This window comes from Plecotus auritus, assembly GCF_963455305.1.
Source record: "Plecotus auritus genome assembly, chromosome: 3".
Taxonomy (NCBI): domain Eukaryota; kingdom Metazoa; phylum Chordata; class Mammalia; order Chiroptera; family Vespertilionidae; genus Plecotus; species Plecotus auritus.
In genome coordinates, this window is record NC_137772.1 from 220,642,044 (window position 1) to 220,667,297 (window position 25,254).

The window sequence follows — 25,254 nt, forward strand, 5'->3', positions numbered from 1 at the left end:
TAGCATACAGTCCAATAATTCTGTAGAACTCTCAATTTAAATTGGTCGGATGTTTCTTCACAATTAGATTCATTGTCTGAATTTTGGCAGGAATGCCAACGGAAGTGATGCTCTGTCCTTCTCAGGGCATCACTTAGGAGAAGGATGTGCCAATTCGTCCTTTACTGTTGACATTAACTTTGTTTACTTAGTTAAAGATGGCATCTGCCAGGTTCCTCTACTACAGAGTTACTATCTTTCCATGTGTAATTAATAATTGCCTGTGGGACAATACTTTGAAACTATGTAAATATGAAGTTTCTCATCAGAATTTCCTGTCCATTGATGATGCTCATTAGAATTCTCATTAGAATTTATTAATGGTCCAACTCCATCATTCCTTCCAGTAGAAGTAGTTTTCCCTTATCTGTATTCATTCATTTATATTAGTATGGGCTCATGGTTTCTCATCTTACTCAATAGGTTATAATCCATCATTACTGTAATTTCTTTTGATGCTCTACTTGTCCCAGATTTGGCCATTTAAAATCTGCTTCAAGCCAGAAAGCTCCCACTTTCAAATATGACATTGCACTCATGTTTCTTGACCTTGACTAAAAAGGGATCAAACCCAAACCCAGGTTACGTGCCCTGATCAGGAATCAAGCCTGCAATCTTTCAGTGCACAGAACAATGCTCAAACAGCTGAGCCACTCCTGCTGGGCTTTATATAACCTTAATAAGTCTCTAAGCATTTCCTCGGGTGAGGATTAAAAAAGAAGAAAAAAATAGTTATATAAAAACAAAGTTTACAGGTGGAGGCTCCTTTAGCCAGGGAGTCGGGAAAATTCTCTGAGATAGTGATATCTGAGCTGACCCGAAAGATGAGAAAGAGCGGACAGCGAATGAAGAGGAAACAGCAAGTGCAAAGGACCTGTAGCAGGAATGAGCTGGGTGTGTTTGAGAAACAGTAAGAAGGGCAGTGGCTGAGGACTAGTGGGTGAGGCCAGAGGGGCTGGAGGTGAGGCTGGAGAATGGGTGAGAGGCCAGAAGGCTTAGGGCCCTGTAGGCCAAAGGGGGGAGTAAAGTTTATATTCTAAACGCACAGGTAGGCTAGAGAGAGGGTGGGAGTGTATACAACCATATGATCTTTGCTTTGAGAAAAACATTGTCTGGTGTATGAAGAAAACCTTTGGGAACAAAGTGGGGAGGCTATTAGGAGGCTGCTGCCATTGTCCGGGGAAGCTGATTGTGTCTGGACCATGTGGTAGGACTGGGGGTGGGAGAAGCTGTCAGATGCAGAAGGGTGTTGGATGTAGAGCCAGGCTGACTCAGGATGTAGGGAGGAAAGGAGAAAGAGGGATGCAGCAAGGGTCCTAGTATGGGGCTTGAACAACTGAGATGGGGAGACTGGGGGTGTGGGTTGCCCGGGCTAGGGCTGATGATCAGGAGGTGGATTTTTGCTGTGTAGGGTTTGCAGGCCCCATCTGGCACCCACGTGGAGGCACGCAGTGGGCACTTGGATATGAGTCTGGAACTCGGAGAAGCTGTTCGCTCTAGAAATACAAATTTGGAGCTCATGGACATACAGACGGCATTTTAAATCACGGGACTGGATGAGATCATCATGGCACACGGTGTAGGTCGAAAGGAGAAGAGGCTCAGGACTGTCGACTGTAAAATGAGCCAAATGACACCTTCACTCGCGAGGTGTCACGTGAACGCATCCAGCCTAATAGGAACTGAGAACCCCGGGGCGGGCCCGGGGTGTGGGCGGGGCCCGAGGGGGCGGGGAAATGGGCGTGGCCGAAGAGCCCGGAGGCCGCTCAGGGGGCCGAGGGGGGCGGCCAGGGAGGTGACGTCACCGCATGACTGGGTTTTTATGAATGAAAGGAATCCTGTGAGTGAGTAATTCCGGGAAGCTCTCCCTACAACTTCGCGCGGCCTCCTGCGCCGCCCGCCCCACAACAAAACTCGGCGCGTCGCTTCGGGAGCCAGGAGCCGGGCTCCGAGCAACCGGCGGTCAGGACCGGAGGGGAGACGGACCCGGGAGCGGGCTGGGACAGCAGCTCGGACGGCAGCGAGACCCGCGCGTGCCAGGGGCGCCAGGAGAAGCGGGCCCGAGGAGGGGTGAGGAACGCGGGTCCGGGGCGGGAACGGGGGCGCGGGGCTCCGAGGCAGCAGGGTTCCCGCACCCCGAGAACGTGCCTGGGGCGGGGCGCCAGGGCCGGCGCTGTTGGTGCTCTGTGTCCCCACCGCCGGTCGGTTGACGGGAGGAGGGGTAGAGATCCAGGGACCAAATCGGGGCCGAAGCGAGCTTGGCAGGGTGCTGGGGTGCTGGGCTCCTGGGGGCGCCGGCCGCGAGGCGGCGAAGCCCGGCAGGAAGGGGCTGGGGGGGCTGGCTAGCGTCAGCGCCCATCCAGGAGGAGGGGGGGCAGTGTGTGCACGTACGTGACTCGGTGAGAACATTCCCTGGACGGGCGCCCGCAGCCGGGCGTGCGCGGTTTGTTTACGTCCAAGGGCGGGCGGCGAGTGCGTGTGTGTTCCCTGGCCCGCGTCCGAGCGTCCTGCCCGCTGGTGCGCGCGGGTGTACCGTGGAGACAGGGAGACACAGAGAGAGACCACCCGGTGAGGACCCTGGGGCCTGTGTACCAGCGGTGCGTACCTGGGAAACAGTGTGCCCAACGAGGAAATGCGGAATAGGGACTCGAACTAGGGAAGCGGCCCCATCGTGGTCACACGGTGTCCGGGAATTCTGGCCCTGCTGTCCCCTTTCCACCAGCCAGCGACCCTGCTCTTCCCCGGAGTTTCCCAGGGCCGGGGCCATGTGGTCTCGGTGTTTGCCCCCCTCCCTGAGCTGGCGGCTGCAGCCACAGGGTGGGGCACAGTATTAAAGACCCCACCCGGCAGGGCTGCGGGGGAGAGGTGAGGGGGCCACTCCTTCCTCCAGTACCCTGGTGGGCTGCCACAACTCAGGTCCTTATCCGGGGTTTTCCTGCTACTTGGGGCAGGCAGACCCTCAAACTCTCCTTCATCCCCAGCCACCCCTTCAGCCTCAGGGAGGAAGTGGAAGGGCCAGAACACCCCTAGCAAAGTGGGGAGCTGAGAAGGGATCCCAGGCTTCTTCTATTTGCTGGGACTCTGGCTGGCCTGGGTTTTGGAGCTGGTACTGCTGGGTCTGGGAGGGTGAGACCGGAGGAAGGGGTGGGGTTGGTTTCTGTCCTGCTGGTGGTTTCAGTTACATGTGGGACTAGTCAGACATACCTGTTGATGGCCGGACCTGAGGAGCTAGTTGAGGGCCCGGGCCAGCTGGTGTGCCCGGAGTCCTCCCCGTGGGGGCATGGTCAGCAGGCAGTGGAACAGGTGGTCTTGGTGCATGAAGGGCTGATGTGTGAGGGTGGAGGCCCAAGCTAGCCCTAAGCCCCTTTATCAGCCCTGGGAAGCTCCCTTTCGCCCAGTAGCCTGAAGGATAGGCTGGGGCTAGGGATTCCTTGGTCCTATTCTGCCCTCCGTTCTTCCCACCCAAGGGGCTACCGAATCATGGGGAGGGGGGTCAACTGAGCTTGGGGGGTGAGGAACCAGATGATCTTTTAACTTTGAGTCTTTGAGCCCTAGTGAGCTCTGCCTCCACAGTGGGGAACCTCAGTATCCCCATCTGCCGCAGGAACTAGGCAACATCCGGGGCGGGATGGGGGTGAAATGGGGCGGTACGGCAGCCTCTACACGGAGCCTATTTTCCAGGGAAACTGTGGGAGAGAAAGCAGAGCCAACGGCCCCGGCCAAGGCCTGGCATGTCCAGGAATGTGTGGGGTTCCCCGTCAGGCCCCATCCTCAAAGCTGGGCAGGAAACATCCTGAGTAGGGTTGGGGGGCCAAGGACCGAGGGGAAGCGGCTGGTTGGCTCTGTCACTGGTGCAAAGCTAGCACCGAAAGGCTTAACCTTCCACTGGATCACCCCTGGGTCTTCACTAGGGCCTGGGACCCCACAGGTCGCCCATGGCCCCTGTGCCTCCCTCAGTCCCGATGCTTTTAGCTATGAGCCTGTCATGGGCCAGAGGCTGGGATGAGACCGTGACCGAACCAGATCCAGAACCTGCCCTCTGGGAGCTTACAGTTGATGAGAGGAGACAAAGTTAAAGGGAGAGCCACCAAACTAAATACAAAGCCACAGGGGAGCTGGGTGGTGTGAGGGGGAAGTCTGTGGTTTGCAAGTATCTAGTACGAAGGCATGCCTCGCTTTATTTTGCGCTTCGCAGATACTGTGTTTCTTACAAACTGCAGGTCAAGCATGTCTATCAGCACCATCTTTCCAACAGGCGCAGATGATGATTAGCATTTTTTAGCAACAAAGTATTTTTTAATTAAGATATGTACATTGTTTTCTTAGGTATAATGCTATTGCACACTTAGTAGACTACAGTATAGTGTAAACATAACGTATATGCACGAGGAAACCAAAAAACTCCTGCTTAATTGCAGCCCTTGCTTTCTGGCAGTGGTCTGGAACGGACCCACAATATCTCCAAGGTGTGCCAGGAACAGGGCTCCAACTTACCCAGGGCAATCAAGGAAGGCTTCCCTGAGAAGGTGACCAGTGACCCAGGTTGTCAGGTGGAGTGAGCGATGATTGTCTGTGGAGCCCTTCAGAGCCTGGCACAGAGTGGGTGCTTTTTGTGTTGGCTGATTGAAGGAAGGAGCACTGGGCCCAAGAGGATCCTTGGAGGTAGTGGGAAAAGGACATGGTGGAGGCCTGAAGGCCAATTCTGTGGGCTAGCAGGGAGGCTGGCATCACAGGGTTTTGAAATGAGCCGGCCAAACATAGGTTTGTAGGTTTTCTCAGCAATGATCCTCCTGACAGCCCTTGGGAGAAGATAGGTGGTGGGTCAGAGGTAGAGACGAGAAGCCAGTGAGGAGGTGGCTATAGTCATGGAAAGACTAGAAGCCAGTGAGGAGGCGGCTATGGTCATGATTCAGCTGAAAGAGGAAGTGGTCTCTGAGCAGAAGGATGGTCAAGTCTCTGAGTTTGTGTTCTCATGCCCCTGCCTCCGGGAAGCCTTCCCTGATTTCCTTTCTCTTCCTCTAGGACCTCCACTCTGCTAGTGGTGGTCCTGAAGCTCCATTCCGGGCCAGAATCTGACACTCTAAACTCCAAGACTATCAGGTTAGAAGGTACCTTAGGCTTGGTGGAGGTTTGACATGTTGGGAAACTGAGGCCCCGAGAAAGGGCACAGCAGTGAGTGTGAGTGGGTGGCCGAACTGGAACTGGATCCCCGGGCTCCTGCTTCCCTGAGGTGCTGGGTTCTCCCAGCTCCACTCCCCTTTCCAGCAGGGAGGAGGCTCCACCCGTGCCGGCTGCCAAGGCCCCAAAAAACACATTTTTTCCCTCTGTCCTCACAGAGGAAGCGAAATGGCTCAGCAGCCAGAGAGGAGCCCATGCCAGGGGGTAGGCCGTCTGCAGGATGTCCCTAGAGTGGAGAGGGAAAAGGATGGGGGCGGGGGGGCGGGGACTGTAGGAGGCTGTGGCTGCAGACTGGGCAGGGCAGCTGTCAATCGCCCAAGAGTAAATTCATTCTCCATGCCTCCAAAAGAATGGTAGGAACCTGCAGCCCCTGGCATGGAGGTTGCTCTCTGGCCTCTGAGGGAAGAAGTGGGGGGAGGAGGGGGGGCGGGGGGGGGGCTGGCATTGAAGAACGAGCCCTGAGCTAGGGGGTCAGGACTCCTGGGTTCCAGCCTGCCACCAAACAGCTCTCATTTGTCTGTGACAGAACAAGGGGGTTGGACCAGCCCCTGGCTGAGGCCCATACTGGCTGAGGCAGCTGGCGGAGGGCCCAGCCCCGTGGCATATAGCGCAGCAGCCCCGGCCTGGGGCTGAAGTCTGAAAGCCTGAGGTTATCAGAAAGTTCCCCCTTCTTGTGACGCTCTGTGATTGCCCGACTTTGCTGAGCTAGGGACATTCCTGGGCAAACATGAGTGCCTCAGCTGACATCCAGGATGTGGGTGAGGGGGCTGAGGCCAGAACACGAGAAGGAGGAAAGGAGAGAACAGGTTCAGAGCCTCCCTAGGGCCTACAAGGACTCAGAATCCCAGCCAGCCCTGTGGGTGGGGCCTCCAGTCATATAGAATAGGGACTGGCCAACAGTTTCCATCTCTCGGGCTTCCTTGAGAGGGCTGCGTTGAGAAGGATTCTGAGGTTGTGTCCAAGCTCAGTGGGAAGCAGTGCTGTGGGGGATGGGTGATGGCTGAGTTGAGAGTGGAGGGAGGGATGTGCTGTGGGTGATGGGCGATGGCTGTGTTGAGAGTGGAGGGTCCAAGCTCAGTGGGAAGCCGTGCTGTGGGCGATGGGTGATGTCTGTGTTGAGAGTGGAGAGAGGGATGATGGAGAGATAAGCAAACCATTTGCCACTTCTGCTCTTGTCTAAGCCACTTGTATTTCTCACACTCATGCTATTATAATCGTCCCCATTTTACAAGTGAGGGACCCACGGCCAGAGAGGAAATGTGACTTGTCTGAGGGACCAGTCTCCAAGGTTCTGCATCAGCCTTAGCACCCCGTGCTCAGCACCCAGCACCCAGCACGCTCAGTTAGCCTGTGTAGGGGGAGGCTTGCCCTCTCCCACGGGTCTCTCTGTAGAGCCCAGACTGCGGCACCACCGAACACCCACCTCCCCCAGCAGCTGGCATGGCGGCCTGGCTATCTGTTCGTCTGCACAAATCCAGGCGCATCAGAGCAGCGTGGCCGTGGGGACTGGCAAGCCCAGCCTCCTCTCCACAGAGATGGGGGACACAGAGGTGCCCTGTGAGGGCCATCTCGGGAGGAGGCATGTGGCTCGGTGTGGCCTCCGTCCTGGGCGCCACCCGTTTTTAGCTGTGTGACCCTGGACTGCTCTACTGACCCCTCTGGTCATTACCTCACAGGGTTGTTGGGAGGGTCAGGGTGATGACAGTGAGAAAGGGACCAGGATTCAGTGTTCAGAATCCTCCTGATTTGGGGGGGGAAGCAGCCACTCACCTGCTGTGTGGCTTCAGGCAAAAGGTGTCTTCTCTGGGTCTCCCCCTCCCCTTGGGTAAAGTGAGGAGGTGGGGGCCTTTCCTGTGTGACCCCGGCCAGCGGCCAGCAGGGAGATGCTGTGGAAGTGAGGGCCAGTGATTGCTGCAGGCCTGACCCCTCCTGAACGGACTCGGCCGTTCTCATAACCTCGCACATGCTCGCTGACTTCTGCCCTTGGCTCCACCAAAACTCTGAGCGCAGGTGTTGTTCTCACAGATGAGGAAGTGGAGACCAGAGAGGTGGGGTAGCTTGCACAAGGTCACACAGCCTGGAATCCAGCGCCCCTTTCCTTGTTTCCCATGCCCGACCTGGGGGCCAAGCGCCATGAGGACAGAACCGCTCCTGCTCCTTCCCCTTCCTCCTGGCCTCCGTGTACCAGCCCTGCCATGCAGAAGCCAGGAGGCAGGTGAAAAGGAGGAAGAAGTGGAGCCGGGGCCAGAAGGTTTTCCTCTCCATGGTACTCAGCTGGGCTTGGGCTTGGCACTGACAAGCCAGATGACGGACGGTGTCAGAGACTGCACCCACCCACACCTCATGGGGGCCTGCACCCTGCCAGGCCCCGCGCTGGTGACATCAGCACCCAGAGCTGCCTCAGCCTGGTTCCTGCCCGTGGAGCTCCCTGTCTGGTGGGCAGACAGGGAAACAGACCATTACAATGCACCCAGCACCCAGCAAGCTCAGTTAACCTGTGTAGGGGGAGGCACCCAGCACCCAGCAAGCTCAGTTAACCTGTGTAGGGGGAGGAATAGGGTCCTGAGAAGCCCTGGACTGTCCCCACCTCGGCCTGAGTCATGCTGAGAACTCAACAACCGCCGAGCTTCTGCTCTGGGCCAGGCACTGCTCTAGGCAAGGGAGAAGTGCTGGGTGGTCAGTGCCTAACAAGTCCTAGAGGTCAGGGAGGGCTTCCCGGAGGAGGAGATGTCTACACCCAGCGCCGGCCAGATAAAGCGAGGGGAGTAGTGTCACAGGGTGTGGGGCGGCACAGGGGCAAGAGGAAGTAAAAAGGTCCACGTGGCTGGAATGCAGAACGGAGGTGGGCAGTGGTGGAAAGGGAGCCTGGGAGACTGGGAGCCGTGCGGGTGGGCCTGGACCCTGGCCCCGGATGGTAGGGAGCCATGAAGGTCTGCATGTGGGTGATGACAGGTCAGATTCACAAGGTGGGAAGATGCGCTGACTGTGTGTGGAGGACGAGCGGACATGCCAGGACCTCCCTAGGTGTGTGTGCTGGGGAAGGTGGACATGTAAGAGGCCTGTATTTTGGTGGGGGTGGTTATGAGGGTCTCCAGGTGGTGTCTATGGCAGGAATAGGGTCCTGACTGGGGACTCTCTGGGCCTCAGTTCCCCCCAGCTATCCCACAAGGAGCCTGGGTGCTTCTGAAGACCCTCCTCACCCGAGGGCCGGGGTGGCAGCCTGTCAGGGGATCTCTTGCAGGGCCGACTTCCCTTTCCTGCCCGACTCGCTTCCCCCTGGGTGGCAGGTCCCCTGGCTGTGTGGGCCGGGAGGGGCTGGGGATTTCTGAGAAGCCCTGGACTGTCCCCACCTCGGCCTGAGTCACGCTGAGGACGCAGCAACCGCCGAGCTTCTGCTCTGGGCCAGGCACTGCCCTAGGCACTGGGGACACAGCGTGGGCGAGACACGGTCTGTGCTGTCCTGAGCCGGCATTCCAGTGGGGAGACAGACACTGAACAAACAGGTGAAATACCTGCGCAATAATTACACATATGAGAAGTGCTATAGAGAGACAGGAGGTCGGGAAGGGAGACAGGGAGTGTGTGTGTGTGTGTGTGTGTGTGCGTGCGCGTGTGCGTGTATGTGTGTATGTGTGTGTGTCAGGGACTGGGAATTCTAAAGTGAGTGAGAACACGAGATTTGAAGAGCGACTGCAGGAGTGAGGAAGCCAGCTCTGTGGCTGGGCAGAAGGACCAGCCCGTGCACGGGCCCCGGGGGCGGTGTGTGTGGTCGGTTTAAGGAGGCAGGTGCAGAGGGAGGCAAGGGGAGTGGAGCAGGAGCTGAAGTCAGAGGGGCATTTGCTGAGCCCCCATATGTGGTGCCTTGTGAGCCACTGTGATGATTTTGGCTATAATCGGAGTGAGATGGGGACCACGGTGGGCTTGAGAGAGGAGTAACGTGATCTGACTTAATACACAGCCACTGGGAGAAACCAAGGCACAGGGAGGTTAACTGATGTGCCGGAACCCCACGGCTAGTAAGTCGGACACCCTCGGAGAGGCCCCGTGTGTCTCGTGCTGAAGTCCGCGCACTTGCTACTTCTCCCCAGCGTCTCTGAGACACCTGGGCCTGCAGAATGGGTCAGACTCGCCGCCAGACAGCTCAGGGAGCCAAGGTCTGGACCGGCTTTCACCCCTGCTTCTGTCAGACTGGGTGTCACTAGTGAGAACCGACGGGAGGCTGGTCTCAGATCCCCCCCCTCCCCCGCCCTGCTCTCCTTTGCTCCTCACCGTCCCCTTCGCAGCGGATTATCGGATGAGAAAACCAGTGGAGAATGAATGGGCAGAAGGGCAGAGTGGCCGTGCAGAGAGGACTCTGCTTTAAAGCGAACTTGGGGAGACCATCCCTTTCCCCGCCCAGAGCAATGACCGTTGGCCCGTCGAATGTGAAATGTCATTGACTAGTACACATGTGTTCTGTGCACTTTTCTTTATGTAGTTTGTACTTTAATGAAAATATATGTTTATTGATGTCAGAGAGGAAGGGAGCGGGGGAGAGAGAGAGAAACATCAATGATGAAAAAGAATCATTGACCGGCTGCCTCCTGCACACCCCACACTGGGGATGGAGCCCACAACCCGGGCTGTGCCCCGACCAGGAATCAAACTGTGACCTTCTGGTTCATAGGTCGACTCTCAACCACTAAGCCGCGCCGGCCGGGCAATGAAAATACTTTTTTTTTTTTTTTTTAATATATTTTATTGATTTTTTACAGAGCGGAGGGAGAGGAGGGATAGAAACATCGATGAGAGAGAAACATCGATCAGCTGCCTCTTGCACGCCCCCTACTGGGGATGTGCCCGCAACCAAGGTACATGCCCTTGACCGGAATCGAACCTGGGACCCTTGAGTCCGCAGGCCGACGCTCTATCCACTGAGCCAAACCGGTTTTGGCGAAAATACTTTTTAATAAGACAAAACGCATATGTCTGGGCTCCAAGTGGGAGAATTGCTGGGGAAGAGGGAGCATTCACTTGGGGCATACTTATCGAGAACTGACCATGTGCCAGGCACTGATTTAGGCATACGGAGGCAGCGGTAGGACAGGCAAGGCCTTGACCCTGTAGACTTACATTTTGGTGGAGGAGAGGTGGGAGGGAGAGAGACGAACCATAAACAAGTCATCAAACAAAACAATTGCACAACAGCCTGGCCGGCATGGCTCAGGGGTTGAGCATCCGCCCAGGACCCGAGAGGCTGTTGGTTCGATTCCTGGTCAGGGCACACATGATCCCCAGTAGGGGGCGCACAGGAGGCAGCCAGTCGGTGGTTCTCTCATTGATGTTTCTGTCTCTCTCTCTGAAATCAATAAAAAAATATTTTAAAAAAATAATTGCAGAACAGGTGACTGTTATGAGGGTTGGTAAATGGGGTTATATGATATGACACAATGGGGTGTTTTAGCCAGATAGTTAGACCTCTCTGAAGAGGTGGCATTGAGCAAAGATATACCTGCTGAAGAGATGCTATGAGGCAGTAAAGGGACGGGAGTGGCAAGTGCAAAGGCCCTGGGGCTGAAGTGAGCCATTCAAAGAGGCCGCTGTGGCTGGACCACTGGGATGGAAGAAAGTGGTATGAGATGAGTCCAAGACAACAGGGCCCTTGAGTGGCAAGGCAGTGAGTCAGGATTGTAAGTGAGAGGGAGAAAGTGACCTTGGCCTCCTCTCTCCCGCAGGTCTCAGCCCAGAGGGTGCCTTCTGCAAACATGTCTGTGGACCCCTTATCCAGCAAAGCCCTGAAGGTGAGGAGGCGGCCCCTGCAGTCCCAGCCCCTCCCTCCCTCCCTGCCCAGGCTGAGCTGCCCAGCCAACTTGCCCTTCAGGACCCGGAATCCCCAAAGCAGCTCCACAGGCAGGAGGCATGCGTGGGCCATGGCTGGAAACCGGGAGGCCTGGGCTCGGCCCGCTAGGCTGTGTCCCCGGGGCAGGCCGTTTCCCTCTCCAGACCGGCTTTCCCCAGCAGGACAACGCCCACTGGGCTGCGGGACTTCGAAGGTGCTTTCCTGGGTTTCTTACGGATTCCTGCCCCTCTTCGGGGTCCAGCACCTCCGTGCCTATGGCAGTGGAGGGGGAGCCATCCCCAGCACCTAATGCGTGCCAGGCCCAGGGCTCGGCCCATAGGCAAAGACGCGACCCTGGGCCTCCGTTTCCCCATACGTCTCCCCTCCCGCTCCGCGCTGCCCGCAGATCAAGCGTGAGCTGAGCGAGAACACGCCGCACCTGTCCGACGAGGCGCTGATGGGGCTGTCGGTGCGCGAGCTGAACCGGCACCTGCGCGGGCTCTCTGCCGAGGAGGTGACGCGGCTCAAGCAGCGGCGCCGCACGCTCAAGAACCGCGGCTACGCGGCCAGCTGCCGCGTGAAGCGCGTGTGCCAGAAGGAGGAGCTGCAGAAGCAGAAGTCGGAGCTGGAGCGCGAGGTGGACAAGCTGGCGCGCGAGAACGCGGCCATGCGCCTGGAGCTCGACGCGCTGCGCGGCAAGTGCGAGGCGCTGCAGGGCTTCGCGCGCTCCGTCGCGGCCTCCCGGGGGCCCTCGGCGCTCGTGGCGCCCGCCAGCGTCATCACCATCGTCAAGTCGGCTCGGAGCCCGGCCCCCGGCCCCGCCCCAGGTCCCGCCCCCGCGCCCGCGCCCGCGCCCTGCTCCTAGTGCCCGCTGCACCCCCCTACCACGCCCCATTCCCCAAACCACTCCCCTCCGACCCCTGCTCCCTTCCCCAAGTGCCTAAGCACGACCTCTGTCCCAGGTGCCATTTCTCTGCAGCCACCAGCCCCTGTGGTTAACACAGGTGCTCTCCCTGGAGCCTGTCTTCCTTGTGCAGCCCCGGAAACTGGGACCTAATATCCCCGGGAAGGGGCAACTTTGGTGAGATAGGGGCAGGGCGGGTCAAGGTCTCAGCCTTCCTAGATTGGGAGGAGGGATACAGAGCGAATTAGACTAGAGAAGAGTCGTTGAGGACAAGAGGGCCTCCCCTCGTTTGGGAAACTGCCCAGATTGTGCCCGTGGCCCCTGCCCGTCCTGGGCAGCACTAGGTTTGGCCCTGTATGTCTTGTGGGGCTGCCCCCTCTGCTTTGGGCCTGGGGAAGTCGCCTGCCCCTTTAGCAGACGGGAAACGGGCCTCCCGTGGATGGGCCACCTGTGCTTAGTGGGTGAGCTGAAACTTACAGCCAGGTCCTCCCACTGCTGTCCTGAGATTCCAGCCATGGCCAGGGGGGCAGTGGGCAGGGACTGGAAACGGGAGGCAGGGCTGCCGTGGCCTGGGAGACAGCTGTCTGTGAGACAAGGTAAGAGAAGTAGAAGGAGAGAGAAGGGGATGTAGATGGAAGAGAGGGAAGGGGCTGGCTAGCCAATTAGCAAGGGGACGGAGGAGGCAGGTGGGGAGATGAGGTGACAGATCCCGCCATCTTGCAGCCTGGGGTGGGGGTCCTCAAAAGGGGCAGTCCCACCTCTTCCCCTGTGACTGCCCCCTGGGGTGGAGCCTGGCCACGGCCATTGATTGTTCTGGGAAGCCCAGCCCGCGCCCCCTCACACACTGTACACAGCTGCCCTCCGCTGTTATTTATTGCACGAATCTAAGTTATTCTCTCCAGCTAGGGCCCTAGTGCCCACTCCCTGGGAAAAGTGGTGTGTGGCCCTGAGCTGGACTTTGTATTTTATATCTGCAAATAAATCACATTTTATCTTATATTTAGGGAAAGCCGGATGGCAACAACCAAAAAATGTTTTTAAAAAATTGCCCCGGCCTCCAGAATTTATTTATTTTCTGACTTACAGTAAGCGAGTTATCCGCCTTCTGTATTTTGTAGACTTTCTGAATAAAGTCAAGTTCTCTTTTTCCACAGTGAGGAAGTGCATGTCCTGAGCTATGGTTTGTTTGTTGTTTTGTGGTTGTTTTTTTTTTTTTGGGGGGGGGGCGTTCTGAGGGGCCCAAGATGGAGTTCTGCTTTCCCAGCCCAGGCCGAACCCTCTGCTGGGTGGGAGGGCTAACTCCAGTTTGCAAGTAAAAGCTAAGTACCATCGCTGCTCTTGTGTGCGCTGGGGGTGGGCTGGAGGTGGGAACCCAGATGGGTGGTGCCAAAACATGTCCTTCCCTCTGGGTGCCCGAGCCAAGGATCCTCCGTGGGGAAGGCAAAGCCCGGAGCACAATGAAATGTAGGGTTCAGTGTCCTGGGCATCCCTTCAGCGAAAAAACAGTCCCGCTCGGAGAGGAAAATTCCCAGATTGAGAGTCATCTCTCCAGCACTTTCACGTCGAGGGCTGATTTTCTACAGCCAAGTAGAAAATACTTTCCTCATGTTCCGGAAGGCACGGGGAGGTGCGGGGGGGGGGGGGGGGGGGAAGGGCCTTTCTCAGTCCCAGCCTGCAGGCCTACAACGCAGACGCATCTCATCCTAGGGCCCAGGCGACAGAGTACAGTGTGTGGGTCAGGGAAATCGGGGTTTGAATCCAGATGTGTTTTCCTAGCTGTGTGACCTTTAGTGACTTATGTAGCTTCTTACCCCATCTGTGCCAGGGGGTACTCTGAGGGCACAGGTGACAAGCGCTGGGAGCCGGAGGGGCTCAAGCTTGAACGGAGTGAATGTTGACAGGGGTGCGCTCCACTGCGTGAGGATTTCTGAGTGGCTGGCCACGGGTATGAAGATGGCGGGGCTGGGAGAAGGCACAGATATGGAAGTTGGGGAAAGGCCAAACCACATAGGTTGGCTTGATCCACAGGCCTTCCTCCTCCTCCTCAGGTTGGGGCCCTGGACCCTTGATCCTCACCCAACGCTGAGATGCTGCGTTCAGGCCTAAGGAAAAGGCAGCCGGAAGCTGCAGGAGGGCCAAGCTGAGGCTGGGAATTTCCCCACCCCCACAGCATTCCTGAGTGCCCGAGTCAGCAGCCAGCAGACACACACACACACACACACACACGCACACACACAGCCAGCCCCCACGGAGGTGGCTGCAGGAGGGTGCCCTGCCGGGCCAGGCCAGACACCTGGCCTGTGAGTAGAGGCAGTGCCCCCTGCCCAGCAGGCCCTGCTCCAGGCCTGGCGCTAGGGGGAGGCACCTAGGGTCCCACAGTGGAGGCTGGGTTCAGGGAGGCAATTTTAGCCTCTGACAATGTGACGTCCCCCCATCACCTTCATGTTCTCACCGGAAGGACAGGGTTTCCTAAGACACCCCTGCTCACAACCACGAAACCCACCCCAACACGGGGGTGGGAAGAGGAAGGAAAAAACCTCACCCACAGGCAGAGGAGATTTCAATACAATCTATATTATCTCATATATATATATATTTCTTTCTCACTTTATTTGCTCACTTCTGTCACGCGTTTAAAATGTCACAGAGACCAAAATAGAGCGACTTTCTGGTGGAACTCACGGCAGTCATACACGAGATATAAAACTAGGGGACTCTGTCTTCTCATACATCATACAATTAATTTTTCAAGTATTTTTTATGTACAAAGAGCTACTCTATTGGGAAAAAAAAAGTTTAAAAAAAGACAAGGTAGGTTACGAATCCTAGGAAGTAGGTGGCGTGGTCAGGCCGTTCCCAGCCCCCATTGCTCCGGGCCTGGCTCCCCGCCGGGAGCTGCAGGGCAGAGATGGGGCAGGGGGCAGCCGCACACTTTGGCCTGGAAGGAGGATCAGAGAAACAGACGGGAAGGGAAATGGTGGGGGGGGGGGGGCGGGGGGGGGAGGCAGAGGGCGTCCTCAGGCAGCCTGCACCGGCCCACTACCTTCCCAGGCAGCTTGGGGCTGGCTGGCCAAGCCCACCAGACAGGGACTGGAAAGCTGGCCTCTAGTACCCCTCAAGCAGTCCTGGCCCCCCGCCCCCACCAGGAGGGCTGGCTTTGTCACAAGTGCCAAGTGCTCAGGAAGAGGACTGGGATGGAACCCCCACCCGACCCTGGGCACAGCTCATCCCAGGAGTGGCCAAGAGGAAAGATTCCACCGTGAAGTCTGAAGCCACGGGCAGGCCCTTCTCCCTGCCGCTTCCTGCCCTTCCCCGGCTGCTGCCGCCCAAACACGCGCTATCTTGGGACTATCTTGGGACGGATGCTCTGCCTGCCCGAACAAGCTGTGTCCATCAAGCCTCTTCCTGACGGTGGCTGAGGTGAGCCCAGGCTGCATAGGGGCTCTGGCCCCAGGTGTGTGGGTGTGGAGGTGGGCAAGGGGAGGGGCCTGGTGGTCCTGGCCACCCGAGGCCTGTCCAAAGGTGCCTGGCCCAGCACTGCAGGAGCCTGAGTGCCAGCAGCTTAGCAGGGAGCCCCCAGGGAGTGTCTGGGACAGACGGAGGCCTGGGGAGTGGAGCGTTCATGTGTGACTAAGGCACAGAAGAGATGGGCTGGGGCCAGATGAGCAGGACACCAGGCCGTGTGGGTATGGGGCCAGGGCCCTCCTGCAGGCCCAGCCCTTTGTCCTCCCTCCCACAGAACCGTGTCCTCCGGAAGCTGGTCTGAAATGTGGAGACTCAGACTCTTTCCCTGAAGTGGGAGGGAGAAGCCCCAGCAATGATCGGGACCAGCAAAGGTCTGACTGCTCAGCCAGGAAGGTGGGAGCCCGATCCTCTGAGCAACCAGGCAGTAAGGGCTCTGCCCCAAATGCTCTCAAGACAGACCCAGGAGAGGGGCAGTGTGGGCTGCCGCTGTCCTCCGCAGGCCAGGAGGAAGGGGCGTGCGACAGAGGCGCAGCCACGAGGACACCCAGGGGACGGAGGGACCTCACTTGGAGAGGCCACATGCACAGAAGAGGGGCCCAGAGGCCCCTGAGCGCCTTCCTAGCGGGACCTGTGGCTCCTGGCGGCTGGCTGAGGCTTGCAGCAGGCCAGGCAGGCCGGGTCAGGAGGGGCTCCACAGACAGCTTCCTCCCCCTCCCCCTGCCCAGAAGGGCTAACGTAGGAGGCCGAGGAAGCAGGGGGCAGAGCTGCAGGGCACGGGGTCTGGGGAGGGGCTGAGTCTCATGGGGAGGGCAGTGAGCTGGGGACAGAGCTGAGAGGCTGTGGCCACTGGTCCACAACACAAGCGTCAGGGCCTGGGGCACGGCTGGTCCCAACACGCCGCCACCGCAGCACGAGCCGCACGGGCACGGGAGCCGCTCCCAGTGTCCCCTGCTCCTCGCCGGGGCGTGTGGCGTGGCCGTGTAGAACTATTCCTGAAGCTCGGGGTGAGCCTGGGCAGTTCTCTGGGCAGACAGCGACTGGCTGTCCCTCTGGAAGCGATATGTGAGTGCTCTGGTCCAATAAATTAAAGGCAATGCCAAAGCTGTGGCAGTCTGCCTCCGGGCCTGGGCGTGAGGCCGCAGGGGCACAGCTGCCCTGGGCCAAGGTGCCAATCCTTCCCCAGCAGCAGCCACACTTAGAACTCGTCATCAGAGCTGAGCAGGAGAGTCTTCTCGGTGTCGCGGGCGCCACTGAGGCTGTGGGAGCGCGAGAGGCCGTGGGCGCCGCCGTGCCAGGGGGGCCCGGGCTCCAGGGTGGACTGCTGCGTGTACTGCTGGTAGGCGGGCGAGAAGTTGTGGATGGCGTCCTGCACGATGTCGTGCGGGTTCATGGTCTCCTTGAGGCTGCTGGAGATGCTCTTCATGGGGGCGCAGCGGCCTGCGGGCGGGAGGCAGAGGGGTGAGGGGCTGGCGCAGCAGGAGACAAGGGGCTCGGCCCCAAGGTTGTCATCCAACCACCTCTAGTCCTGGGACCCACCCCCCAAGGCTATGCCATCCAACCACCCCCACCTGGGACAGAGGATGGGGCTCTGCACGTGAGAAGGTGCAGGCAAAGACACGGCCCTTCTGGCTGGGGCGCAGAGCAGAGAGCACCCCTGAAGGGGTGGAGGTAAGCAGCCATGGGGGCTGAGTCCGGCAGGTGGGATGGGCCAGGGGTGGAGACTGGCACGATGCAGGCAATGAGCCCAGAATGCTCCAGGGAGGCAGGCCAAGCCAGCACGAGTGGAGGCGGGAGTGCTGGGGACGGGGCTCCACGGTGCTGCCCCCGCTCCTGAGGGAGTGGACCAGGGACCCGTTCCATCGGGGCAGCTGCAGAGACTGCACCCGGCGAAGCAGACATCTTCACCAGCTCCCCCGAGAGGGCGGGAGCCACCGGCCGGATAAGCTTATCTTACTCCCTCTCTGATGAATCATCCCCACAGGCCAGGCCACACACTGAGAAGTATGGGAAGAGCTCAACTCGCAGCCAGGTCTTCAGACTCAAACACGCCTGCCCTTTCTGCCTGCACGGCCTCTGCCATGGACATACGAAATGGCCCTGGTTTCCCAGTAATGGGTGCTGTGCCCCAGAACCACACAGGGCGTATGCCAGACGACAGGCCGGACAGAGCAGGCTCGACACAGGGCGGCCCTTGGCAGGCAGTGCTCTGGGCACTGCCTTCAGGTGCCCGTGGTGAGGAGACAGGGACACAGAACCAGGCAGAGAGGCGTGCCGGTGACAGTGACCAGGACTGACATGCAGGATAGACATGCAGACAGAGAGCAGAACCTACCGTAAGGACCATACGTTGGCACTGCCCACGGCCAAACCCGGGGCAAAAGCAGGGCGGGCGGGGAAGGGGGGAGAAGCAGGAGAAATAGAGAAGACAAGAGACAGCTGAGTGAACACCATGGCCCACCACCGAGGCCAGTGCACACCACGCCCCCTGCCGCCCCCACCCCTGCCCCACCGGCACCCCGGCAGCCCCAGCTTCCCCTCGGGCCTGGGCACACTATCCACTGAAAGAGGGTCCCTCTGTGGCACTCCCACTCTCTATGGGGGGACAAACAGTGGACACCAGAATTGCGGGCCGAGTTCACCTCCGCCCTGAAGTCAGGGCCCCCACACCCCACTTCTCCAGCTTTGGCTGGAATTGCTAAGCCTGTGCCTTGTGCACCACAAACCTCTCCCCACTTCACAGACAGGAAATAAGAGGCTGGGGCGGGGGTTTCTTGTGCAGCCCCCACGACAGAGCCAGCTCTGCACCCACGCCAGACTGGAGGACTGAGGGGCTGGGCACTGTGGTCGGCGGGCGCGTGGCCGGCCAGGACCACGCGGAGGGGCAATGGCAAGCAGCAGCTTCCCCTGGCGGGCAGGGCCCATGCCCAGCTACGCGGCAGCGGGTGGGTGTGTCGGGGAAGACGGCCCAGGCCTCCCCTGAGAGCGGCTGCAGGGCCACCATTGTGGAAATGGTCCTTCAACACTGAGACCTTCCCAGGCTCTGGGCACAAAGGGCCTTTCCCAAGGGACAGGGTCTGTCAGGACCAGGTCCAGGGACATCACCCTCCATACTGGGAAGCTGACCCTCCAACTGGGGCCTTGGTGGGAAGCCAGAGGGCACCGGCGGCAGCGCTGAGCCGGCAGCACAGTGCCTGGCACTGATAGGTTGCGGTCAAATGTGGAGAAAGCACCCCCAGCCCTCAGCCCCCAGCCCCCAGCCAGCGTGTTGGGGAAACGCGGCCGGGCCCACCAGAGTCACGAGGCCTGGAGTGCGCGTCAGCAGCTGCGCAGGCCCCGAGGCCTCCCACCAGGGAAAGAACATGGCAGGAAGGGGTGGGAGTCGAGGAGCCGGCCACAGGCCAGGCGGTCCTCTATCCTCTTCCCAGGACATGGCTGCCCGGCCCGGGGTGGCCATCAGTGCTGCGCCTGGGGAGGTGGGCTTCCCGCTTCCCGCTTCCCGCTTCCCGCCACATGGGGAGGGAGCTGGCAGCAGCCGAGCTCCGGGCAGATGTGTTAGACCAGGAGGCCTCCCTTCCAGGCCCTCCCACCTCCTCACATCATCCAAGCATCCCCAGAGTCCTCTTCCTGTTCCCCTTGGGCATCCCTCCAGGCCCAGGGGCAGCAGAGGCACCCAGGCCGAGAGCTCTGAAATCCCGCCCTGCCAGGCCCGAGCCCAGATCAATTACTGTGGAACCTCTGACGGTGGGGCCCGCACGGGACTTTGTCTCTCCAGGGGGTTCTGCTCTAACCCAGGAAGGTCAGCAAGTGTAAAAGGAAGCTGTTCAGAGCTCCTGCCACCCAAGTCTGCTTCTGAGAGGTAATCAGGTTAAAAAAACAACAGAACACTTAAGAGCAGAGGAGTCTGGGATAAACGGAGAACCGGACTCATGTCGGGAACACTGAGGGACTTGCTTTTCTAGAATCTCTGTCCTGACCGTCCCACGGGGGTACTGTGCCTGTCAACTTCGGGTCTCCGTACTCTAGACCGGCTGCCAAAGACAGGTGGCCTCACTCCCAGGACCTCCCTCACGTGGACAGGCCCTTCCACCCTGCAGGACACTGCGGGGCAGGAGGGCTCTGGCTCTCACCTTGCGCGTCCAGCCTCTTGTCGGCATAGACCTTGTAGGTGAAGGCGTGCCGCAGGGCCAGCGCTGCGAAGAACATCTCCACGCAGATGATGAAGTCCTGGTAGCCGGCAGCCACGGTGCCCTCGCCCACCGACACGCGGGCTGAGTGGATCTTGGGGATGGCCCCGCACTTCTCCAGGATGGCCAGGAGCAGGCCTGGGAGGCAAGGCGTGGTGTCAGGCCCAGGCTGGACCGCCTCCCATCCCCTCCTCCTCCATGCAGCCCCCCAATGCCCGGGGCGGTGGAAGTAGGGGCCCTGGTTGCTCCTGTGGGGCAGCGTTGCCAACACAGGCCGAGGCCCCTTGGAAACCCCACACCCCCAGACCCTTTCCAGCCACTAACACTGAGACGTCAGATTATGTGGGGTCCCCCGAGTTCCCCCATCCATGAAGCAGCCCCACTAAAGCTCTGCCCTGGCTCCTAAGGCCCCTGAGGGACCAGACTTCTGCCCGAGTCGGCACCCAGTGGATGGAGGCCCCTTTGAGCTCCAGGTTGGGATCCCCAAGGACAACCCCATGGCCTGGGCCCCAGGGGTACTGGGGGTGGCAGGCAGGAGGAAGGGGACGAGGTTTAGGGGACAGGGCCACCTTACGGGGCTGGGCGGAGACTCACCTTGCCAGAAGGAGAGGAAGATAACAGACTTGACCATGAAGAACTTGAGGACGGGGCTGTAGGGGCTGAGCAGCTCCCTGGTGGCGAAGTAGAAGAGGAAGAGGGCGTAGAGGGCCAGGCTAACGGAGACGTTGTAGATGATGGTCACGTACAGGTAGCCGCTGGCGACGCTGCAGAAAAGGGGAGCATTCTGGCTTGGACAGACCCTCTCCGAGGGACGAGGAGCCTCCCCCTCCCCTGTCCTGCCTAAGCCAATCCCCATGGCTCTGGCCGTGCTCCCCAAGCAGCGCACCACGAGCCACATGGTGATCAAAGGGGCAGAACATGAGGCGGGTGCCGGGTGCGTCTGCAGCACGTGCCGGGCCAGGGCCCCTGCCTCACGCAAGGGGGTCTAGCCACCTGCCCGCAGCTCTGGTGGGGGACACGACCCAGGCGTGGAAGCCAGTCTGGCCTGGGGTGAGGGCTCAGCCTGATGGTCAGAGGGCGGGTGTCAGCGTGACGGGAGCTCAGCCCTGCTCTTTCTAAGTTGAGCAAGTTACATCCCACTGAGCCTCCATTTGCCTACCTGCCCTGGCGGGCTGCTGTGTACCGTCCAGGTGGTGTTGCCGAGCGCATGCCAGCACACGGCCATGTGGTCACTTTCCCTCACACCCAGTGAGAGGCCTGTGGGCAGTTCACCAGGCGGGGCTTTCCACCCGAGGACTCAAGGCGGGCCTCTTGGGCTCCAGCCCTGCTGCCTGCCTGGATGGTCACTTTCCTTCTGCCCCAGGTGCCCGTCCCCTTACCCCCTATGCAAAGGGGATGGATGCTGAGGGCTCCTCCTGTGCCAGAGGCGGGCCTCATGCCCCTGCCAGGCCCAGCCTCGCAGCTCAGGGGTGCGGAGGCGGGAGGAAGGCTGGGAACATGCGTGGCCTCCATTCAGAGGAGGTCCTGAGGGCGTGCGTGTGCCCGGTCTGTGGCCGCCTCCTTCCCTAGCCAGGCATGGCCTCTGGGCAGGGACATCTACCCTGGCACCAACTCCCCCCACACACCCCTGCCGGGACCGCTGCTTACTCAAAGTCGCCGTCCTGGTACTTGCCAAAGGCCTGGAGGATCACGGTGCTGACGGCCATGAGCGGCTTCACCACGCAGAACTGCAGGGTAGCCTGTGGGGGAGAAGCCCAGGGTCAGGATGGAGACAGACCACGTAACACCCCCTCTGGCCGGCAGACCTGCTGGATGCCAGGCCTGGGGGAGCCCAGGGTCCTCCCCCAAGGGGACTCTGGAGAAGGCAGAGTGAGGGAGACGATACCTGTGTGACTCAGCTGGGTGAGAAGACGGATGTGGAGGAGGGAGGTCGATGGACGGAGGAATGGAAGAGAGGGGACAGGAGATGTCCCTGGAGAAGGGGCAGCAGGAATGGGAGACAAGGGGACAGGCAGAGGGGACAACTCATACCGAGGCCCAGAGGCAGAGTGGACAAGGGCACGGGCTCATGCTGGACGGGCAGCAGCAGTGAGGTGGCCAGGGAAGTGGGTGGGGTGGGGAGCAAAGCCGGGGCCCTGCTCCAGGGACTGGCCACATGGGGAGCAGGGTTGGACCGGGTTTCCTCTCGTGCCCCTCCCCCACCCCAGGGTCTGGCTCCCTGCCCCATGTTCTGGGCCTGGGCCCAGGGTTTACACTGAGCTGGGGTCCTGCTGGGGATGGAGATGACTTAACAGGAGCACGACACAGGAAGCTGCCCAAAGCAAAGGTCTAGTTTTGACATCTGGGTTTGAATGTTGGCCTCGCCAACTACCAGCGACAGAAGCTCAAGCGGGCAGCCACTGAGCCTCTGGCGGATGGACGTACGCAGCCCCTCGTCTCAGGGTAAGCCCCCTCCCCAGGCTTTCACAATTGCCTGCAGAGGCCCCAGTAAACCAAGGGGCACCACCGTGCCCATAATGTCAGAATCGCCTTTCTCTTGAAGTCAAATAAACCTAAGCAACGGGCCTTCTGTGGAGGCGGGAGCAGCTGGAAAGGCCAAGCTAGGGCTCCAAACAGGGCAAGGACCCCGGAGGGAGAACGTGGCCCGTTGAACCCAAAGTTCTGGGAACCGGAGTGAGGTCTGCAGGGGAGCCCGGTGGTCAGAGCTGTGGGGTGCCACCAGGAGAGGCGTGTGTGACAGGGCTAAAGGGGGGATACTGCTGTCACACACCCCACAGAACTTCCCTGGCCTCCCCTCCCCACCTAGAGGAGGCAGGACTGCACCGACAGCCACAAGAGAGGAGCAGCCCTTCGCATGGAGTGAGCCAGCGAGCGAGCACGTGAGGGAGCGTTAGGAGTCCGGCCATCGGCTGGTGTGCCCGGGTCAGCCACTTGATGCCCATGTCCCTGCGGAGCCCCGTGGCGTAAGTACTGTCCCCAGCCGGATACAGAGGAGGGAACTGAGGCACAGGGACCCTGGAGTGCCAGTGACGACAGACGACAGCAGGAGGTCGTGCCCTGGAACAAAGCTGCCACCCCAGGACAAGGGCGGGTGGGGGGGGGGCCTTTTGTTCTCTCCCCTTTTCCTACCTCTCCCTGCCTCCTCCAGGAACAACGGTGGATATTCGGGAACAGCCAGCCCACAGGCCCGGGGATAATTTATAACAAGGAACAAGGCGGCTGGAGCTAGTGATCTGGGATCAAAACTTAGTACACAATATAGTCATCAAAGAAGGCATGAGTCACAGGCCCCAGGCGCCCAGCCCAGGGTAAACAATGGCCCTGAAAGGCCCCACCCTGAGCCCAGGACAGTTTAACTCTTTCCCTGCAGGTGCCTTGGGGAGATTTTGAGTTTAGCAACACCCTAAGGAAGGAAGATGTGGAAGCTGACCTGGAGACCCGGGAGGTCCAGGCAGGCGCTCTGTGGGTGTGTGTGTGCCTGGCCCTACCCAGGAAAGCCTGGCCTCCAGCAGGCCAGTGACGGGCTATGAGTTCACTTCCCCTCGGGTTACTCTGGCGATGCTGGAGGGGCTGAAAGGCCCTGTGGAGGCAGAGGGACTTAGTCGAGGTTGTGCTGCTGGGTATGACACCTGACTCTCCCTCCCGAACAAGAGACGTGGGCTCTGTGCCAGCGCCGTGCGAATGCTCTGTATCCCACCTCACCTGTTCTTTAAACCATCCCTCGAGATAAGTAACATTACGCACATTTGACAGAAGGAACTAAGGCTCAGAGAGGTTAAGTAATGACACAAGGTCACAGTCAGGGGAGAAGCTGGAAATCAAGCTCAGATGGTCAGACGCAGGCCCGTGCACTTCCCCACCACACCGCACTGCCCCGCCCAGCCATCCTAGACCACAGGGAGGGCAGCGAGGAGAACGAAGCTGCTGGCTGCCAACTGGGAAATGGGGAAGGGACTAGAGACTGCACACGCCTGGTTCGTCATGTATCTTTTGTTTTCAATCCTCACCTGAGAATATTTTTTTAAATATGTTTTTATTGCTTTTAGAGAGAGAGGAAGGGAGAGGGATAGAGAAATATAAACACTGAGGGAGAAACATTGATTTGGCTGCCTCCTGCACGCCACCTACTGGGGATCGAGCCCACAACCGGGGCATGTGCCCTGACCTCTTGGTTCATGGGTCGATGCTCAACCACTGAGCCATAGCAGGGCTGGTCTTGTATCTTTAATGCAGAAACCCTCCTCCCCTCCAGCCCCAGCTGATGAGAAGTTTTCAAACGGAGATTCCGGAATCCCCATGCACATCCTCTGATTCTCACACACACCGAGACTTGGTCAAAAGGAGCAAGAATCGCCCTAGCGGGTTTGGCTCAGTGGATAGAGCTGACACCTATGGACTGAAGGGTCCCAGGTTTGATTCCAGTCAAGGGTGCTTGCCCGGTTTGCGGGCTTGATCCCTGGAGTAGGGCGTGCAGGAGGCAGCTGATCAATGATTCTCTCTCTTCACTGATGTTTCAGTCTCTCTCTCCCTCTCCCTTCCTCTCTGAAATCAATAAAAACGTATTTAAAATAAATAAATAAATAAAGGAGCAAGAGTCTGAGACCACTTCGTGCCCAGGACGCCTCTCTCTGCCCCCCTGAGCACACCCTGTGAATGCAGGGGCACCCCTTACTGTGTGGGGAGTGGGTGCTGGTGCTTGAGGGGGGGCGGGGGCTCAGGAAATGGGGACTCCAAGGTGGAGCCAGGGCAGCCTGCGGCAGGGTCCTCCTGAGCCCCGCGGCTGCGGCTCCAGCTCCAGGGCAGACTGGGCCGGTGCTGGGCACACACCTGCTTGCAGAACCGCAGGAATCCAATGGAGTACGTCTTTCCCCAGAGGCAGCAGGTGCCATACATACAGCTGGACCTGGAAGAGACCGCAGAGGGGATGGTGAGCAGAGAGCTAGGACTCGGGGAAGGTGGGGCTGGGGGCTGCCCTCCCTCACATCCAGACAAGCCAGGGCACAGCAGGGTGGGGTGGGGACAGGGCAGAGAGCCCAGGCAGCTTTGAGCCCGGGGCCAAGTACAGGGAGACTGCGGAGAGCATTTGGAGAGCATTTGCAATTGCGGTAAAGCATGAGGGAGCAGGACCTCGCGGTAACAAACCACATGAGAAGCACTGAATGTAAACAGTGCAAGAGGGAGAAAGAAACAGGAGAAGATAGGAAGACAGAGAAGGAGAGAGAGCCGGGGAGGCCCTTCCAAAAGTCCCAATGAATGACCTTGCTTAGGAAGTTCAAGAGACACACAGCAGGTCAAGGCCACAGGCGTAGAGGGGCTGTGTGTCCAGCTGCCGCCAGGACAGCCGGAGAAAGGCAGGCCCAGAAGCAGGGTGCGGGGCTGCAGGGAGCTCTGTACTCACTCGATGGGCTTCCCCCTGATCTCTGACATGATGGAACTTTCTCCCCCGAGGTATTCATAGCACAGGCTCAGGAAATTGTAGATGACCAAGGCTGTGAAAAGAGAATCCACAGTAAACCATCCCGTCAACAGGATGGGTAAACAGACGGCAGGATTCTGAGCAGCAACGAAAGTGAAAGACCAGTCCAGGCAGCAACAGAGCGCCCTGAGGGACAGGAGAACCCACACCTCTAATATTCCATTTTAACCCAAACCAGGCAAAGGCAACT

At 59.2% G+C, this 25,254-nt stretch overlaps 2 protein-coding genes across 5 annotated transcripts in view; one reads left to right on the forward strand and one right to left on the reverse strand.

The window, feature by feature from the left end:
- Nucleotides 1–1,842: 1,842 nt before the first annotated feature.
- Nucleotides 1,843–13,096, forward strand: MAFF (MAF bZIP transcription factor F). Of its 3 annotated transcripts, none has more exons than XM_080658541.1 (3): nucleotides 1,843–2,109; nucleotides 10,932–10,997; nucleotides 11,442–13,096. In XM_080658541.1, exons 2-3 carry the CDS (start codon nucleotides 10,962–10,964, stop codon nucleotides 11,898–11,900), a joined length of 495 nt encoding a protein of 164 aa, XP_080514667.1. In that variant the 5' UTR covers nucleotides 1,843–2,109; nucleotides 10,932–10,961; the 3' UTR covers nucleotides 11,901–13,096. The 3 variants fall into 3 exon arrangements, with proteins under 3 accessions (XP_080514667.1, XP_080514669.1, XP_080514668.1); XM_080658543.1 differs by lacking the exon at nucleotides 1,843–2,109 and adding an exon at nucleotides 2,435–2,636; XM_080658542.1 differs by lacking the exon at nucleotides 1,843–2,109 and adding an exon at nucleotides 2,478–2,607.
- Nucleotides 13,097–14,493: 1,397 nt separating this feature from the next.
- TMEM184B (transmembrane protein 184B) overlaps nucleotides 14,494–25,254 on the reverse strand; it is a 53,740-nt gene continuing 42,979 nt past the window's right edge. Inside the window, exons 4-10 of one of the 2 annotated variants that reach the window (XM_080658535.1) lie at nucleotides 24,987–25,077; nucleotides 24,416–24,491; nucleotides 21,236–21,327; nucleotides 20,183–20,352; nucleotides 19,532–19,726; nucleotides 17,737–17,757; nucleotides 14,494–16,841 (exon numbers count right to left, since the gene is read on the reverse strand). In XM_080658535.1, coding sequence (XP_080514661.1) covers nucleotides 16,600–16,841; nucleotides 17,737–17,757; nucleotides 19,532–19,726; nucleotides 20,183–20,352; nucleotides 21,236–21,327; nucleotides 24,416–24,491; nucleotides 24,987–25,077 — 887 coding nt within the window. In that variant the 3' untranslated portion in view covers nucleotides 14,494–16,599. The remainder of the gene's footprint in view (nucleotides 16,842–17,736; nucleotides 17,758–19,531; nucleotides 19,727–20,182; nucleotides 20,353–21,235; nucleotides 21,328–24,415; nucleotides 24,492–24,986; nucleotides 25,078–25,254) is intronic. The other variant, XM_080658536.1, reaches the window with a different exon arrangement.

What these genes read in the sequence shown, in the direction of transcription:
- MAFF (XM_080658541.1), top strand. Translation starts at nt 10,962, where the DNA reads ATGTCTGTGGACCCCTTATCCAGCAAAGCCCTGAAG. An exon ending in TATCCAGCAAAGCCCTGAAG is followed by an intron (nt 10,998 to 11,441) that starts GTGAGGAGGCGG and finishes CGCTGCCCGCAG; the next exon opens with ATCAAGCGTGAGCTGAGCGA.